Source organism: Oncorhynchus mykiss, chromosome 16 (genome assembly GCF_013265735.2).
Source record: "Oncorhynchus mykiss isolate Arlee chromosome 16, USDA_OmykA_1.1, whole genome shotgun sequence".
In the NCBI taxonomy this organism is placed as follows: domain Eukaryota; kingdom Metazoa; phylum Chordata; class Actinopteri; order Salmoniformes; family Salmonidae; genus Oncorhynchus; species Oncorhynchus mykiss.
The window spans coordinates 64,204,805-64,220,299 of record NC_048580.1 but is presented as its reverse complement, the minus strand read 5'-3'; the positions used below and the strand labels follow the sequence as shown (position 1 = coordinate 64,220,299).

Below are 15,495 nucleotides of genomic sequence, written 5' to 3'. Positions count from 1 at the left end.
GTAGCTTGGCTGGGGGGCGGGGTGAGGACTGGAGGGAAGGGGGGGCAGGGTAGCTGGGCTGGGGGTCGGGGTGAGGACTGGGGGGAAGGGGGGGCAGGGTAGCTTGGGTTGGGGTGACAGGGTAGTTTGGGTGGGGTTTGGGATGAGGCCTGGGGGGAAGGGGGCAGGGTCACATGGGTGGGAAAGGGGGGTGGGCAATGGGGAAGACAGTACAGGAATACACACAGAAAGAACAGCCTCTCCAAGAACGTCCCAGTTTTAAATCTTGTGGGGGGAAAAATAAGTATGGGTTTTTGAGCAAAAAAAATGTTTTAACCTTTATTTAACTAGGCAAGTCAGTTAATTAAGAACAAATTCTTATTTTCAATGACGGCCAGTGGGTTAACTGCCTGTTCAGGGGCAGAACGACAGATTTGTACCTTGTCAGCACGGGGGCTTGAACTTGCAACCTTCCGGTTCCTAGTCCAACACTCTAACCACTAGGCTACCCTGCCGCCCCATTGTATGACCTAGCAGGGTTAAAATACACATACACACGCACGAACACTTGCACATAAACACACAGACCCACAAGCATACCGTAAGTACCATAGTATATAGACTAACAAGATAAGGATAGCAATTTAAATTATACAAAAGCTTCTCATCTAAACCATATTGCACATAGTTTGCACACTTGATTAATGCTATGATTCACACATGTGTGGATATTTTAAAAGCCTTTCATTTTCAATTTGGCAAAGAGAGCAAAAATGCTGACTACTGGTATTAAGGTCATTTTTCAGGAGCCTTTATCTTTACACCGTACCGCTCAGAGGAGGGTATGTGATGTTGATGTCTCTTAAAGAGATATTTGAATGTAGATCCGTGTCTTTACACAAGTATCTCTCCTGGACCTAGTTTGTGTCATCAAAGTAGTATAGTGGAAAGTGGCCCTAATTCTATTTCCTTGAGCTGCAGGGTGGTGTAGCCTACAAACAGAGAGAGAGAGAGAGAGAGGCGGTCTGTCCAACCTCAGGTTTTCTATCCTTTCAGTAATCTGCTACAGCACGCCCTACTAAAACTTGTTCTGCAACTCCAGTAAAGAGACAACACCACTTCCCCTTCAGGAAGCACAGTCTCAGGTAAATGCTAAACCAGATACCTATTTATGTTTTATATGGGGTGTTGTAGGCTACATGTAAATATACCTACATGTTACGTTTTCAACGAGATCTGTGTTTGTTCACCGACTGTAAGATTCCAACAGTTTGATTGCAGGTGAGTCCTGCCGTCTCAAGGTGAGACCATATTGTATTTTAGGATCAACAACTGTGGGCTACCACATCTCATTGTGTGACCTGTAGGCTTACCTTCAGTGGTGACCATGTGACCATTTCCTATCGTTATGTCACTGATCTTACAGTTCATCGAAGATCATCTATTATATTGACAAGATAACTGAGTGACCGCTTTTATTTAACAATGGAAATACACGTCCTCAAAGATGGAAGGCAGGTAGGAGAAGGTGAGATCAGGTGGGACCATTCTAGCCAATGAGAGGGCAGATAAGCATGGTAACGATTGGCACAACTCTGATATAAAGTAGTATTTTTCAAAGTTGCCAAAATGCCATGTGCGTCAATTTAGGCTATATCAGTACATTTGTAACAAATAAGCCTCACATATCAATTGAACAATTACATTTTTGTTGACCAAATTTAACACTCAATAACCACGTTTCCATCCAGTTTTTATGTGAGTAAAAAAATATATACTGTAGCCTATTAAAAAAAATGACAGCTGTGATCGAAACAGGAAGTTACCGTACAATTTTATATTTGCAGACAGATCATTTGTTCGTTGGACATGTGGGAGATCTTTGGTAAAATTAATTATGTGAGAAAGGATGGTGGAAACGCCATTAGGCTCAAATATTGATATAATAACTATCATGTAAAGCTGGGGCGCAACTTTCTCTGGGGACAGTTCTGAAATGGCATTTCTGTCCCCCCCAGTTTTATCATTGGAATGTGATACAAAACGATGCAACGGTGTGCTTTAGGACCATGCGGACGCCTCAGAGCGGTGGGGCAGGCTGTTTAGAGTGTTTATCCTGCTGGATACGTTTTAAAATAATAATAATAATAAATTATGCCCCCCACCCCCACTTCTTAAACGCAAGTTGCGCCTCTGATCACGTACACTTGGAGACCCACCATGACATAGTTTGTGGTCCACTCACTAAGACTCGTCAAACCTTGCCGTTTATTAGGCTACATATGAAGTAAATATGATAAACTTCACATGGTGGTGAAAGTGCATGGTGAGGAGCTTGATGCTCCTTTCCCAAAACTATCGAGGGTCTTATTCTGGTGACATGTTTATTAATGCTGTTTGACAATTACTGCCGTTTGACAATTAGATATTCTTGCTCTTATCCATAGTAATCTCATCATGTAGACTTGCCTACCTGCAGAGCCTACAGTATCTGCAAGGTGCTAACTCGAATATGTGTCGCCAATCCAAATCACAATTTATTTGATTGGACGGAAACCTAACTAGTGGCCTCCACAAAAAAATGCCTCACTCCATAGTCTTATTTTCGTGAACAGATTTTAGGCGAAGTAAACCCATCTCGCTTCTTCCTCCCTGATAGCACATATTGGGTGTAATGATTAGTCCAAACAGTTGCAACGTTTTGCAACAAAAATGAGAGTTTCTATTGGACGAATTCAGGTAGTTCCCGTCCCGTTTCGTTCGCTTCCGTTAAAAAAAAAACGTTTAGGAAACGTTTTGCAACATAACGTTTGTATAACGTTTTTATATTGACTGCGTAATGAATACGCCCCTGCTCTCTATCTGGAGATGGCTACAGGAAAGCCCTAATGTTCTTCCGTCCTTCCATTATAAATTCTACAAGAACGTCCTATCTGAATTGGTTGATGCTTGAATACAATTGTCTGTCTCAAATGGTAAGAATTTCACAATTTTGTTTTACTGCAAAGAATATTCCATCGCAAAGGGGGGCAACCTTAGCGATGCGTCAATTTATGGAAGCCAGCCGTGTAGGCTGTAACCTATGTAGGTTGCATCTCGAAGAGTAGGCTGGAAAATCAACAAGGAGATAACAACAACCCTCTCAGGGAGCAACTGACGCGATCAATTCTGACACATTTGATCTAATAACCACATTACGCGGGTTTTGTGGTTGTAGGCCTAGGTAGATATTTGCCGCATATAGCTGATGTGTTTCACGACCACTTTCACGGTGGAAGCATAGACTATTGGTAGCCTAATATTCATAAGGGGCTATGTATTTGGCCTACTGTTTTAATACTCAATCTATTTAGTTATGCATGTGGTGTTGGCTTTATTTTCAACTATGAATGATATTCGATGCGTTTGATCTTTCCACAGGTCTTACGAATGGAATCGGATAGGCTATGAATAATTGCCGCATCACCTCCTAGACCTAGAGGGAGCCAGACAACAATGTTACGGATCAAGTGCAACATTGTTACAACGGACCAATAACAAGTGTATTATTGCAGACCAATAGCATAACTAATTGCAACATTTTAACACACCAGGCTAAGGCTACATGGCTACCTCGTGTGAAGTCAAAAGGCAAAACTGAAGACAATTCATCCTGAAGTCTGCTAAAGAACATCATCAGTGGATGCTGTAAGTTAACAAGAGAGAAGAGCTCAGGTTGTACTGACTCCTCTATTCATTAGTTGTCTTAACTGAACCATCGCCATGTATAACCCTGCCAACGATGCCGTGGCTGGGTACTCCAGCGGCACCATGACGGAGAAAGACCCGAGCCTGGAGACGACCCTGGGAAGTGCCTACTCACCGGTGGACTACATGAGCATAACCAGCTTCCCCCGGTTACCCGAGGATGACGTGGTTTCCGGGGAAAACACTCTCAAATCACGAAAAGATGACGACAACTTCCTTAGCGAGCAAGACACAGGTAAGAGACGGTGGATACATAGCAGACAATAAGGTGGTGATTAAGAAAACCATCAGTTATAAGGTCTAGATAACACTGTCATAGCAGTGACATCTCCTTTACCTTCCTTGTCTGCTAGACAGTCATGTATGATGTTCAATATGTTGTTGTACTCAGAGCCATATACAATATTTAGATATAAATATATGGGTCTGGTTGTACTTATTCTGGCAACTGCTGCCTGCCTATTTCCCTTCATGCCCATTAAACACTTCCTGAATTGCATTGACCTCTGACCTCAATGTTCCAGACCCAGACCTGTTTCTGAAGTCAGCCCGTCTACAGCGTCTCCCGTCCTCCGCCTCTGACCTGGCCAGCCATGACATCACACCCCTGCGGGAGACCACCAGAGACCCCTTAGCGGAGGGCTGTGCCTGCCAGAGAGATGGCCTCACTGTCATCATCACAGCCTGCCTCACCTTTGCCACAGGAGTCACTATTGCTCTCATCATGCAGATCTACTTCGGAGACCCACAGGTGTGTGTGTGTGTGTGTCTGCCTTCCGCCCATCTTCCTCTCTTTACCCTCGACCCATCTCTGTCTCTCCATCCTCTCCCATCCTCTCTCCACCCTCATTCCCTCCCCCAATCTAAGTGTATTCCCTCTCCTCTTCCCTGTGTGTCAGATCTTTAACCAGGGGGCGGTGGTGACTGACGTGGCCCAGTGTACATCTCTGGGCTTCGAGGCCCTGGAGAAGCAAGGCTCCAGTGTGGATGCTGCCATCGCTGCTGCTCTCTGCCTGGGCATCATACACCCACACACCTCCGGCATCGGCGGGTGAGTCTTCACACGTCACACCAGCAGGTCATCACCAGCAATAGATAGTCAATAGGATTAGGTGGATCCTAATCAAAGTGTGAGTTATGTCCCCCTAGCTCTGCAAGAAGAGGATGTGCTTATTGCTGTTGAACAACACTGGTCTTTGTTATTTGCAGTGGAGGCGTGATGCTAGTGCATGACATCCGTAGGAACGAGAGCAGGGTCATAGACTTCAGTGAGACAGCGCCCTCTGCCATCCTGGAGGACATGTTACAGACCAACCTGGAGCTCAAGGTAAGAGCCTCATCATAACCTCAGGCCATGCTTGAGAGCATCAAAACCGTAATGTACCATGGGTAAATTGTGACTGACATGTCTGATCTACAAAAAATATTGAGTCGTTACTTATGATGTAAGGTGATTTGTAGATCAGTCAGTCGGCAGTCGCCGGCAGTCTTTATGATGCTCTCCAACACGGCCTTAGTCTACAGCTAAAGGTCAAGTGTTGTGTCGGCCTGGAGTTCTGGTATTTGTAGTCACGGGAAATGTTCACTATCTCTGTTCCAGCCTGGCCTGATGGTTGGAGTTCCGGGCATGCTCAGTGGTATGCACCAGGCCCACCAGCTTTACGGAAGGTAAAGTGAAGTCTCCATGGCTTTTTATCACTGATGAAGTCACTTTGTCTTAGAGCATTGAAGCTCACTAGCCCCAGTTAAATTCCACAAGGTTTAATAGGCTCTGGATGTCTGCTTGCTCCAGTTTAGCGCACACAGACGGTCCCGAGGCTTTGATTGGGTTAATCAGGAGTAGAGTGTTATTCTCTGTATCAGCCTTGAACAAGGGGACTCTTAGTCCATCTCCTGTACAGTGGAGCTATAATTACTCCAGTGATACATGGTCATTATCGTGGCTCAGTTGGAGGAGTGGGGTGCAGCGTTGAACAAAGCTGTGGGTTTGATTACAATGTTGTCTACATACACTAAATATAGCTATGCACAAATGTTGGATCTTAATTTGATCACTCTTTTTTTGCTGATCATTTTTGTACACAGCAGGAAATGCAAAATTATAGTGTATTTGAGTCTTAAAAACGCTTCTAAAGTTTGTAATTTCCACTTTGAAATTTCAGAGTTGATTTGTCCTAGCGAAAAATTAATCACCCGCTACAGAAATGTCCATTTAATTTTAATTCACATAATAATTCACATTTCTTGTTGCTGTAGAATCATTTTTCTGCCGTAGCAAAATGGCTCAAATTAAGATCCTACCTCTGTAAGTGGCTTTGGATACAAATGTCTGTTAAACCATATTTGATTACAGATTTAGGACATAAAATGTAATGATAACACAATCCAAACGGATATTTTTGCATTTTTTTCACAGAATGCCTTGGAAGGATGTAGTCACCATGGCAGCAGATGTGGCCAGAAGTGGTTTCAATGTTACACATGACCTGGGTAAGCATGAGGAATTGATATTATGCTAAACATATGCATCGGTGCTCCTTAGATCAGTGTCTAGGGGCAACTTCATCCTACTCTGTATCCCCCCTTCTCTCTAGCTGAGGCCCTGGCCAAGGTCAAGGACAAGAATGTGTCGGAGGCTTTCCGTGCCCTATTTCTCCCCAATGGCCAGCCTCCCCTCTCCGGCCTGTTCTCCCGACGACCCGACCTGGCCGCCATCTTGGACGCTGTGGCAGCCAATGGGATTGCAGAGTTCTACAGTGGAAACCTGACCCAGGAAATGGCAGCCGCAGTAAGCAGCTCCTCTGTCTCCCAGCCGTCAGCCTCTGGCATTGTATAAGCACTCATAAATACTGTATTGGCTCCACTTTAAAATATATGCTCTGGGTAGACATAGCACTTAGGGACATCTCTAGGATCAGCTTACCTTCTCTAAATCCTAACCTTAACCATTAGGAGGGGTAAGCGTAACACTGTCCTTGGATCAGTGTATAGGGGTAACTTCATCCTGCTCCAAAAGATATGGCTTCTCATGACGTCTCTTGGTTATTCCTTATTCATAGGGATCTAGTCAGCTTTATTCCATCAGCACAACTCTTGCCAGAATGGAAAGGTATTATCATGTGTTTCATGTATTTAAGCGATAAGGCCCAAGGGGGTGTGGTATATGGCCAATATACCACGTCTAAGGGCTGTTCTTAAGCACGATGCAACGCGGAGTACCTGAAAACAGCCATTAGCCACGGTATTTTGGCCATATACCACAAACCCCTGATGTGCCTTATTGCTATTATAAGGTGATTACCAACATAATTAGAGCAGTACAAATAATTGAGAGCAGTAAAAATACATGTTTTGTCATACCCTTGGTATACGGTCTGATATCATCATTCACGGCTTGAAACACCAAGTTTATAATGTATTTTCTAACAGGTGCAAGCCAGAGGAGGAGTTCTCTCTGAGGAGGACTTTGGGAATTACACCACTGTCCTACAGCAGCCAGCCGAGAGTTTCTATCAGGGTAAATATAAGGTTCCCTTTGAACAATATCTTTTCACGATTATATTGTGATTTTACCTTTATTTAACTAGGCAAGTCAGTTAAGAACAAATTCTTATTTTCAATGACGGCCTAGGAACAGTTAACTGCCTGTTCAGGGGCAGAACGACAGACCTTGTCAGCTCAGGGGTTTGAACTTGCAACTTTCCGGTTACTAGTCCAACGCTCTAACCACTAGGCTACCCTGCCGCCCCAGGGTGCATCCTCGCTCCCAATTCTTGCCAGATGTGATATTTGAACCTGCAACCTTGCGGCTAAATGCATCCATTTCTCTGTTGTTGATGTTGTGTAGGGCACCATGTGATGGCAGCCCCAGCCCCCAGTGCAGGAGCAGCTCTGATCACAGCTCTGAACATTCTGGAAGGCTACAACATCACCAGCCAGGTCCCGCGCAACAGCACCTACCACTGGATTGCTGAGGTACTTCGCCCGATTTAATTTACATGACTGATGAAAATACTTTGTTGTCAACCTGATCATTGAGTTAATCCGTAATGGTTGTTGATTACTGCATGCATCCTATAGTAAATGTTAACCCTGTATACTGTGGTGTCTACAGCATGTACAGTCGTGGCCAAAAGTTTTGAGAATGATACAAATATTAATATTCACAAAGTCTGCTGCCTCAGTTTGTATGATGGCAATTTCCATATACTCCAGAATGTTATGAAGAGTGATCAGATGAATTGCAATTAATTGCAAAGTCCCTCTTTGCCATGCAAATGAACTGAATCCCCCCCCAAAAATTCCACTGCATTTCAGCCCAGCCACAAACGAACCAGCTGACATCATGTCAGTGATTCTCTCGTTAACACAGGTGTGAGTGTTGACGAGGACAAGGCTGGAGATCACTCTGTCATGCTGATTGAGTTCGAATAACAGACTGGAAGCTTTAAAAGGAGGGTGGGGCTTGGAATCATTGTTCTTCCTCTGTCAAATATGGTTACCTGCAAGAAAACACGTGCCGTCATCATTGCTTTGCACAAAAAGGGCTTCACAGGCAAGGATATTGCTGCCAGTAAGATTGCACCTAAATTGGATCATCAAGAACTTCAAGGAGAGCGGTTCAATTGTTGTGAAGAAGGCTTCAGGGCGTCCAAGAAAGTCCAGCAAGCGCCAGGACCGTCTCCTAAAGTTGATTCAGCTGCGGGTTTGGGGCACCACCAGTACAGAGCTTGCTCAGGAATGGCAGCAGGCAGGTGTGAGTGCATCTGCACGCACCGTGATGCGAATACTTTTGGAGGATGGCCTGGTGTCAAGAAGGGCAGCAAAGAAGCCACTTCTCTCCAGGAAAAACATCAGGGACAGACTGATATTCTGTAAAAGGTACAGGGATTGGACTGCTGAGGACTGGGGTAAAGTCATTTTCTCTGATGAATCCCCTTTCCGATTGTTTGGGGCATCCGTAAAAAAGCTTGTCTGTCTGGAGAAGACAAGGTGAGCGCTACCATCAGTCCTGTGTCATGCAAACAGTAAAGCATCCTGAGACCATTCATGTGTGGGGTTGCTTCTCAGCCAAGGGAGTGGGCTCACTCACAATTTTGCCTAAGAACACAGCCATGAATAAAGAATGGCACCAACACATCCTCCGAGAGCAACTTCTCCCAACCATCCAGGAACAGTTTGGTGACGAACAATGCCTTTTCCAGCATGATGGAGCACCTTGCCGTAAGGCAAAAGTGATAAGTAAGTGGCTCGGGGAACAAAACATAGATATTTTGGGTCCATGGCCAGGAAACTCCCCAGACCTTAATCCCATTGAGAACTTGTGGTCAATCCTCAAGATGCGGGTGGACAAACAAAAACCCACAAATTCTGACAAACTCCAAGCATTGATTATGCAAGAATGGGCTGCCATCAGTGGCCCAGAAGTTAATTGACAGCATGCCAGGGCGGATTGCAGATGGTCTTGAAAGAGAAGGTTCAACACTGCAAATATTGACTCTTTGCATCAACTTCATGTAATTGTCAATAAAAGCCTTTGACATTTATGAGATGCTTGTAATTATACTTCAGTATTCCATAGTAACATCTGACAAAAATATCTAAAGACACTGAAGCAGCAAACTGTGGAAATTAATATTTGTGTCATTCTCAAAACTTTTGGCCACAACTGTACTGTATCTGTAAAGCATGGCTACTTCTGTCATTGTCACTTACCAATGTCTCTGTCTAGTCTCTGAAGATTGCTGTGGCCCTGGCCAGTGGGCTGGGAGACCCTATGTATGACTCTTCCATCTCAGACATGGTCACCCAGATGCTCAGGTAGGTTCTTCTTGATCAACACAATACATCATCAGACACTTTGATCAACTAAAATAAGATGATTGAGACATGAATCAGTGTGAAGCGTGAACATCAGACCCGTGTGACGTTTTGAACCATCATAAAGCTGGCTAACCTGTTGATTCCTTGAACCCCCCCCCCCCCCCCCCCCTGTCATGCTACCTGTGGTCCTCCAGTAAGTCCCAGGCAGTGCTGCTCCGCCAGATGATCAATGATTCCCAGGCATTCCCCCCGGGTCACTACACGCCCTCGTACGCCCTGGAGGAGGGCGCCGTGGCCAGTCAGGTCATGGTTATGGGGCCTGACGACTTCATTGTCTCCGTCATGAGGTATACCAAGAAACATGCTAGCAGATACCATAGACTTCCAGTCATTGCGTCAATGCTAGTTAGCGGTGGCTCTCAAAACTACCTCTAACTTCCTTCATACTGGACACAGAGACATAAGCATGATATCCATGAGTTCATCTGACTCAGGGGAAGTAGATAAAGGGCTTCATCTGACTCTGGGAAAGTAGATAAAGGGCTTCGTCTGGGTCAGTAGATAAAGGGCCTCGTTGCCAAAATCCAAAAGTATCCCTTAACCTCAGAGACAATATTAATCAAAAATGTTTGTTCCAATCTATTGAGTTAATAATCCTGGACTTTGAAGGTTTGTGCAATGGACTGAAGTACTTAAGTAAAAATACTTTAAAGTACCTCTTAAGTTGTTTTTTGGGGTACCTGTACTTTACTTTACTATTTATATTTTTGATTACTTTTACTTTTACTCCACGACATTCCTAAAGATAATGTACTTTTTACTCCATACATTTTCCCTGACTTCCAAAAGTCCTGCTAAGCATTCAAAATGTAAATAGTACATGTCTAATGACATCCCTGGTCATCCCTACTGCCTCTGATCTGGAGGACTCACTAAACAGAGAACATCCCTGGTCATCCCTACTGCCTCTGATCTGACAGACTCACTAAACAGAGAACATCCCTACTGCCTCTGAACTGGAGGACTCACTAAACAGAGAACATCCCTGGTCATCCCTACTGCCTCTGATCTGGAGGACTCACTAAACAGAGAACATCCCTGGTCATCCCTACTGCCTCTGATCTGGCAGACTCACTAAACAGAGAACATCCCTGGTCATCCCTACTGCCTCTGATCTGACAGACTCACTAAACAGAGAACATCCCTGGTCATCCCTACTGCCTCTGATCTGGCAGACTCACTAAACAGAGAACATCCCTGGTCATCCCTACTGCCTCTGATCTGGCAGACTCACTAAACAGAGAACATCCCTACTGCCTCTGATCGGGAGGACTCACTAAACAGAGAACATCCCTACTGCCTCTGATCTGGAGGACTCACTAAACAGAGAACATCCCTGGTCATCCCTACTGCCTCTGATCTGGAGGACTCACTAAACAGAGAACATCCCTACTGCCTCTGATCTGGAGGACTCACTAAACAGAGAACATCCCTGGTCATCCCTACTGCCTCTGATCTGGCATACTCACTAAACTGAGAACATCCCTACTGCCTCTGATCTGGAGGACTCACTAAACAGAGAACATCCCTACTGCCTCTGATCTGGAGGACTCACTAAACAGAGAACATCCCTACTGCCTCTGATCTGGAGGACTCACTAAACAGAGAACATCCCTGGTCATCCCTACTGCCTCTGATCTGGAGGACTCACTAAACACAACATGCTTAGTTTGTAAATGATGTCTGAATGTTAAAGTGTCCCTCCTGGCTTTCCGTAAATAAAAAAAACAGGAAAACCGTGCCGTCTGGTTTGCAAAATATAAAGAATTTGAGATGATTTATACTTTTACTTTTGATACTTAAGTATATTTTAGTGATTACATGTACTTGTAATACTTAAATACATTTAAAACCAGATACTTTTACTCAAGTAGTATTTTACTGTGTGACTTTTACTTGAGTCATTTTCTATTTAAGGTATCTTTACTTTTACTCAAGTATGAGAATTGGGTACTTTTTCCACCATTGGGTTTGAGTCAAGTTGCTTATGTGTAACTCGGGTTAGGATTCGGTCCAATATCAGCCAAATAGTCATGATTGTATTCAGATGCTGTGTGCTTTGTTCAGAAAAAGAGGACTGTGTAATATGTTTGATCTATTACTGTAAATGTTATTGCAGTTGTTGACTATACATATTTGATGGTTGTAAGACGGTTGGTGTTATCTCTGCAATCTCCCTTTAGCTCCTTGAACCGTCCGTTTGGCAGTAGGATAGTGACACCGTCTGGGATCCTGTTGAACAGCCAGATCCTGGACTTCTCATGGTCCAACAAGACCCAGACCTCTCAGCCGCCGAACCCGGTACCACTGCCTGTCATATAATGGACTGGTTTTTATCTTTGACTTGGATTTAATCAATCAATACCAGGGTTTCCCAAACTCGGTCCTGCCCCCCTCATGATGGGTTGATTATTTGAATCAGCTGTGTAGTGCTAGGGCAAAAACCAAAACGTGCTCTCAGGCCAGGACTGAGTTTGGGAAATCTTGATCTAAACCACCAGTTATTGGGCATATGAATAACCCTCTCTCTGTTGTCTGTCTGCAGCATAATGTCATCCAGCCTGGTAAGAGGCCCCTGTCCTTCCTGGTGCCCACGGCAGTGAGGCCTCGCCTGGGTTTGTGTGGCACCTATGTGGCCCTGGGATCCTCCAACGGGGACCGGGCCCTCAGTGGCATCACCCAGGTGTTGATGAACGTCCTGTCCTCTCGTAAAAACCTGAGTGATAGTTTGGCGTATGGTAGACTCCACCCACAGTTGCAACCCGACACTCTCTTGGTGGACTGTGAGTATGTCCTTCAGAAATAGCTTCTAACTTTGTCTCTGTTTCATCCACAAATAATCACAAATCCATTCATATACTGTATGTCTAAACACTAAACTTGTTTTTCATCTTTATTCCTTCCCTCACTTCTTTCCCTCTTTCAGCTGAGTTCCTGGAGGAGGATGTGGAGGTGCTGCAGTTCAAAGGTCACCAGGTGCAGAGGGTAGACGTCCTCTCATTGGTGGAGGGCACCAGGAGGACCAACGACCTCATCATCGGGGTGAAGGACCCGCGAAGTGCAGACGCCTCGGCCCTCACCATGTCCATGAACATGCCCTAGCCTTCCTTTATGACAGGGTTGGGTGAGTGACAGGAGTGGGTGTAGGGGTGAGGGATCCAAAAGGGAAACAGAGGGTTTTGAGGAGTATGAAGGACAAATGTCTATATATGAGGCCAGTATTTTGGAGGAAAATGATGCTCGAAAGGGCTGAAATTCCACCAAAGGGCTGATATTCCCAAAGGGACTGATAAAAACAGAATTATTATGGACAGGTATGAAGGAGGGATACTAAGGGATATTAAGAAGAGGAGTAGAGGTGCAGGAAATGGAGGGGCGTGGAGCAGTCTTTGGGTGTCCTGGAGAAATGTGTAATGAGTCTTTGAAACGGGTTATACCCTCCTACTCACACGGGGTGTAGCATGCTGTGCGTTTTCGGTTGTCTATTGCCAGGCACATTTCACTGTAAATCCACTGGGATATGGCTATGCTCACACACACTTGAGAGGACGGAAACTGAAATGGCTCCTTCCACCACACACACACACACACACACAATCCTACATATGCACGCATTCATTCCTTTGCACACATAAAACACACAGATGGCATGCTTACGTCTAGATTCTCCTCAGTGGCCCATTTAACTTAGCTGAGCATCCCCCCCTGCCTGTCGTTATACTTCCACTCATTCAAAATGCCGGCGAATGCCAGTGCATATAAAATCATATGGGTTTGATCTGCTCAGTTCCATTATCTTCCCTTGTGAACACTCAGGAGTTGGCTGGTCACATACTGACACACCTTGATTTATGCTTAGACCACCTGTTTACTGTGTGTGCATTTGTATGGGCAGTGAGTCAGTGACTGTCCTTAATCGGATTCTTGTGGCTTGAGTCTAAAGGTGTAGTAGCTTGTAGATATCATAACATGTTACGAACAATCACTAGGTTACTAGATGCCATTTTGTAAAGAATAGAGATCATATTCTTATCTCAAAGAGTGGATACCGCACACTACTCTTCACGTGAATGTCGTCCGTCCTCACTTCAATATTGAATGTTATTTATTGCTAGAACTAATGGGTTTAAATAATGTATTATTCTGGGGGTAATGACTGGAAAGGGAGTAGTTTAAAAGCTTATTGCAAACATTTTTTTAGAAAGGATATTTTTAGAATGAATGGTCAGTGACCAGGTTATGAACAATTGCTCGTACAATGGTTTTGTCTATTTATATTAGCATATTTTGCTTATACTTTGTCATTTGCACAGATGTTTTTTCGCTTGAGACAACACATGCGCTATCTGATTTACTTTTTAATATATTGAATGATTATTGTATTTTAGTGAAACAGTAGACGTTAGTCTTTGTGCCCATATTGCTGTGTCAATGGCTATTTATTATAGCACGTATGAAAAGACTCTCCCTTTGTATTCCAAAATGCTACCACAGGCCAATTCTTCTCCCTAGCCTCAGTTGATTAACTGACCATTGTGCTAATAGCTCAATAGATGTGGCTGTTTTCAATCTAATTTCAAAATGCCAATAACCATGATAAAACACTGCTTGGTTACATAAGTAGTCATTGATGCCATTATGAAGCATTAAATAAAATGCATATTTTATTTTCTCTTTTGTTGAGCAATGACTGGCCTATACATGGGCTCTGTTTTCTGTGATGCTATTTGCCTTTCCTTCGCCTTTGTCTTACATTTTAACGTCCACTTGTTTGCACAGTAACAAGGTTGTTTGTATACGCTACGCATTATGTACTTTGTATTGAAAAGTAAGAATTCACACTGGAAGAAACACTGTATAGGAGGGCCCAGTTATGGAATAAATATGTTTCCACAGAAATGTGTGTATAAGGATGGAGTTACTGTTACGATGTTTTTTTAAATGAATTATATGTTTAGACATACTGAACTGTCATTAAATGTATTATCAAAATATAAACTATAAAGGTAATCAAATGGGTGTATCAATATCACATTTAAACATGTGGTTCAAATGATTTAAAACTTCGAACAAATGTGAGAAGTCATAAACTAGAAACCCAGTGAAAATCTTTTAAGCTCAGGAATTATTTGTCACATGCACAGTGAAATGCTTAACAAGTGTAGAGTTCAATATAAAAAAAAGTATAAGTAATAAGGGAGCTGTACTGAACAAAAATATAAACGCAACAATTTCAATGATTTTACTGAGTTACAGTTCATATAAGGAAATCATTCAATTTAAATAAATGTTTTAAGCCCGAATCTATGGATTTAACATGACTGGGCAGGGGCACAGCCATGGGTGGGCCTGGGAGGGAATAGGGCCACCAACTTGTGAGCCAAGCCCAGCCAATCAGAATGAGTCTTTTCACACTAAAAGGCTTCATTACAGACATAAATATTCCTCAGTTTCCTTAGCTGTCCGGGTGGCAGGTCTCAGACTATCCTGCAGATAAAGAAGCCTGAAGTGGAGGTCCTGAGCTGGTGAGGTTACACGTGATCTGCCGTTGTGAGGCCGGTTGAACGTGCTGCCAAATTCTCTGAAACGACGGAGGCGGCTTATGGTAGAGAAATTAACATTCAAATCTCTGGCCACAGCTCTGGTGGACATTCTTGCAGTCAGCATGCCAATGTCATGCTCCTTCAAATCTTGAGACATCTGTAGCATTGTTGTGTGACAAACCTGGCCATTTTAAGTGGCCTTTTATTGTCTCCAGCACAAGGTGTACCTGTGTAACGATCATGCTGTTTAATCCGCTTCTTGATATGCCACACCTGTCAGGTGGAAGGATTATCTTGGCAAAGGAGAAACGCTCACAAACAGGGATGTCAACACACAGATTTT

At 43.8% G+C, this 15,495-nt stretch overlaps 1 protein-coding gene across 2 annotated transcripts; it reads left to right on the top strand.

Moving 5' to 3' along the window:
- Nucleotides 1–979: 979 nt before the first annotated feature.
- Nucleotides 980–14,508, top strand: LOC110492530 (glutathione hydrolase 7). 2 transcript variants are annotated; one of them, XM_036947543.1, is made up of 15 exons: nucleotides 980–1,124; nucleotides 3,400–3,961; nucleotides 4,251–4,477; nucleotides 4,626–4,777; nucleotides 4,936–5,053; nucleotides 5,327–5,394; nucleotides 6,143–6,216; nucleotides 6,321–6,514; nucleotides 7,156–7,243; nucleotides 7,574–7,701; nucleotides 9,458–9,546; nucleotides 9,744–9,896; nucleotides 11,793–11,910; nucleotides 12,155–12,392; nucleotides 12,536–14,508. In XM_036947543.1, the coding sequence occupies exons 2-15, from the start codon at nucleotides 3,742–3,744 to the stop codon at nucleotides 12,709–12,711; spliced, it is 2,043 nt and encodes a 680-aa protein (XP_036803438.1). In that variant the 5' UTR covers nucleotides 980–1,124; nucleotides 3,400–3,741; the 3' UTR covers nucleotides 12,712–14,508. The 2 variants fall into 2 exon arrangements, with proteins under 2 accessions (XP_036803438.1, XP_036803437.1); XM_036947542.1 differs by lacking the exon at nucleotides 980–1,124 and adding an exon at nucleotides 2,799–2,954.
- The last annotated feature ends 987 nt before the right edge of the window (nucleotides 14,509–15,495 follow it).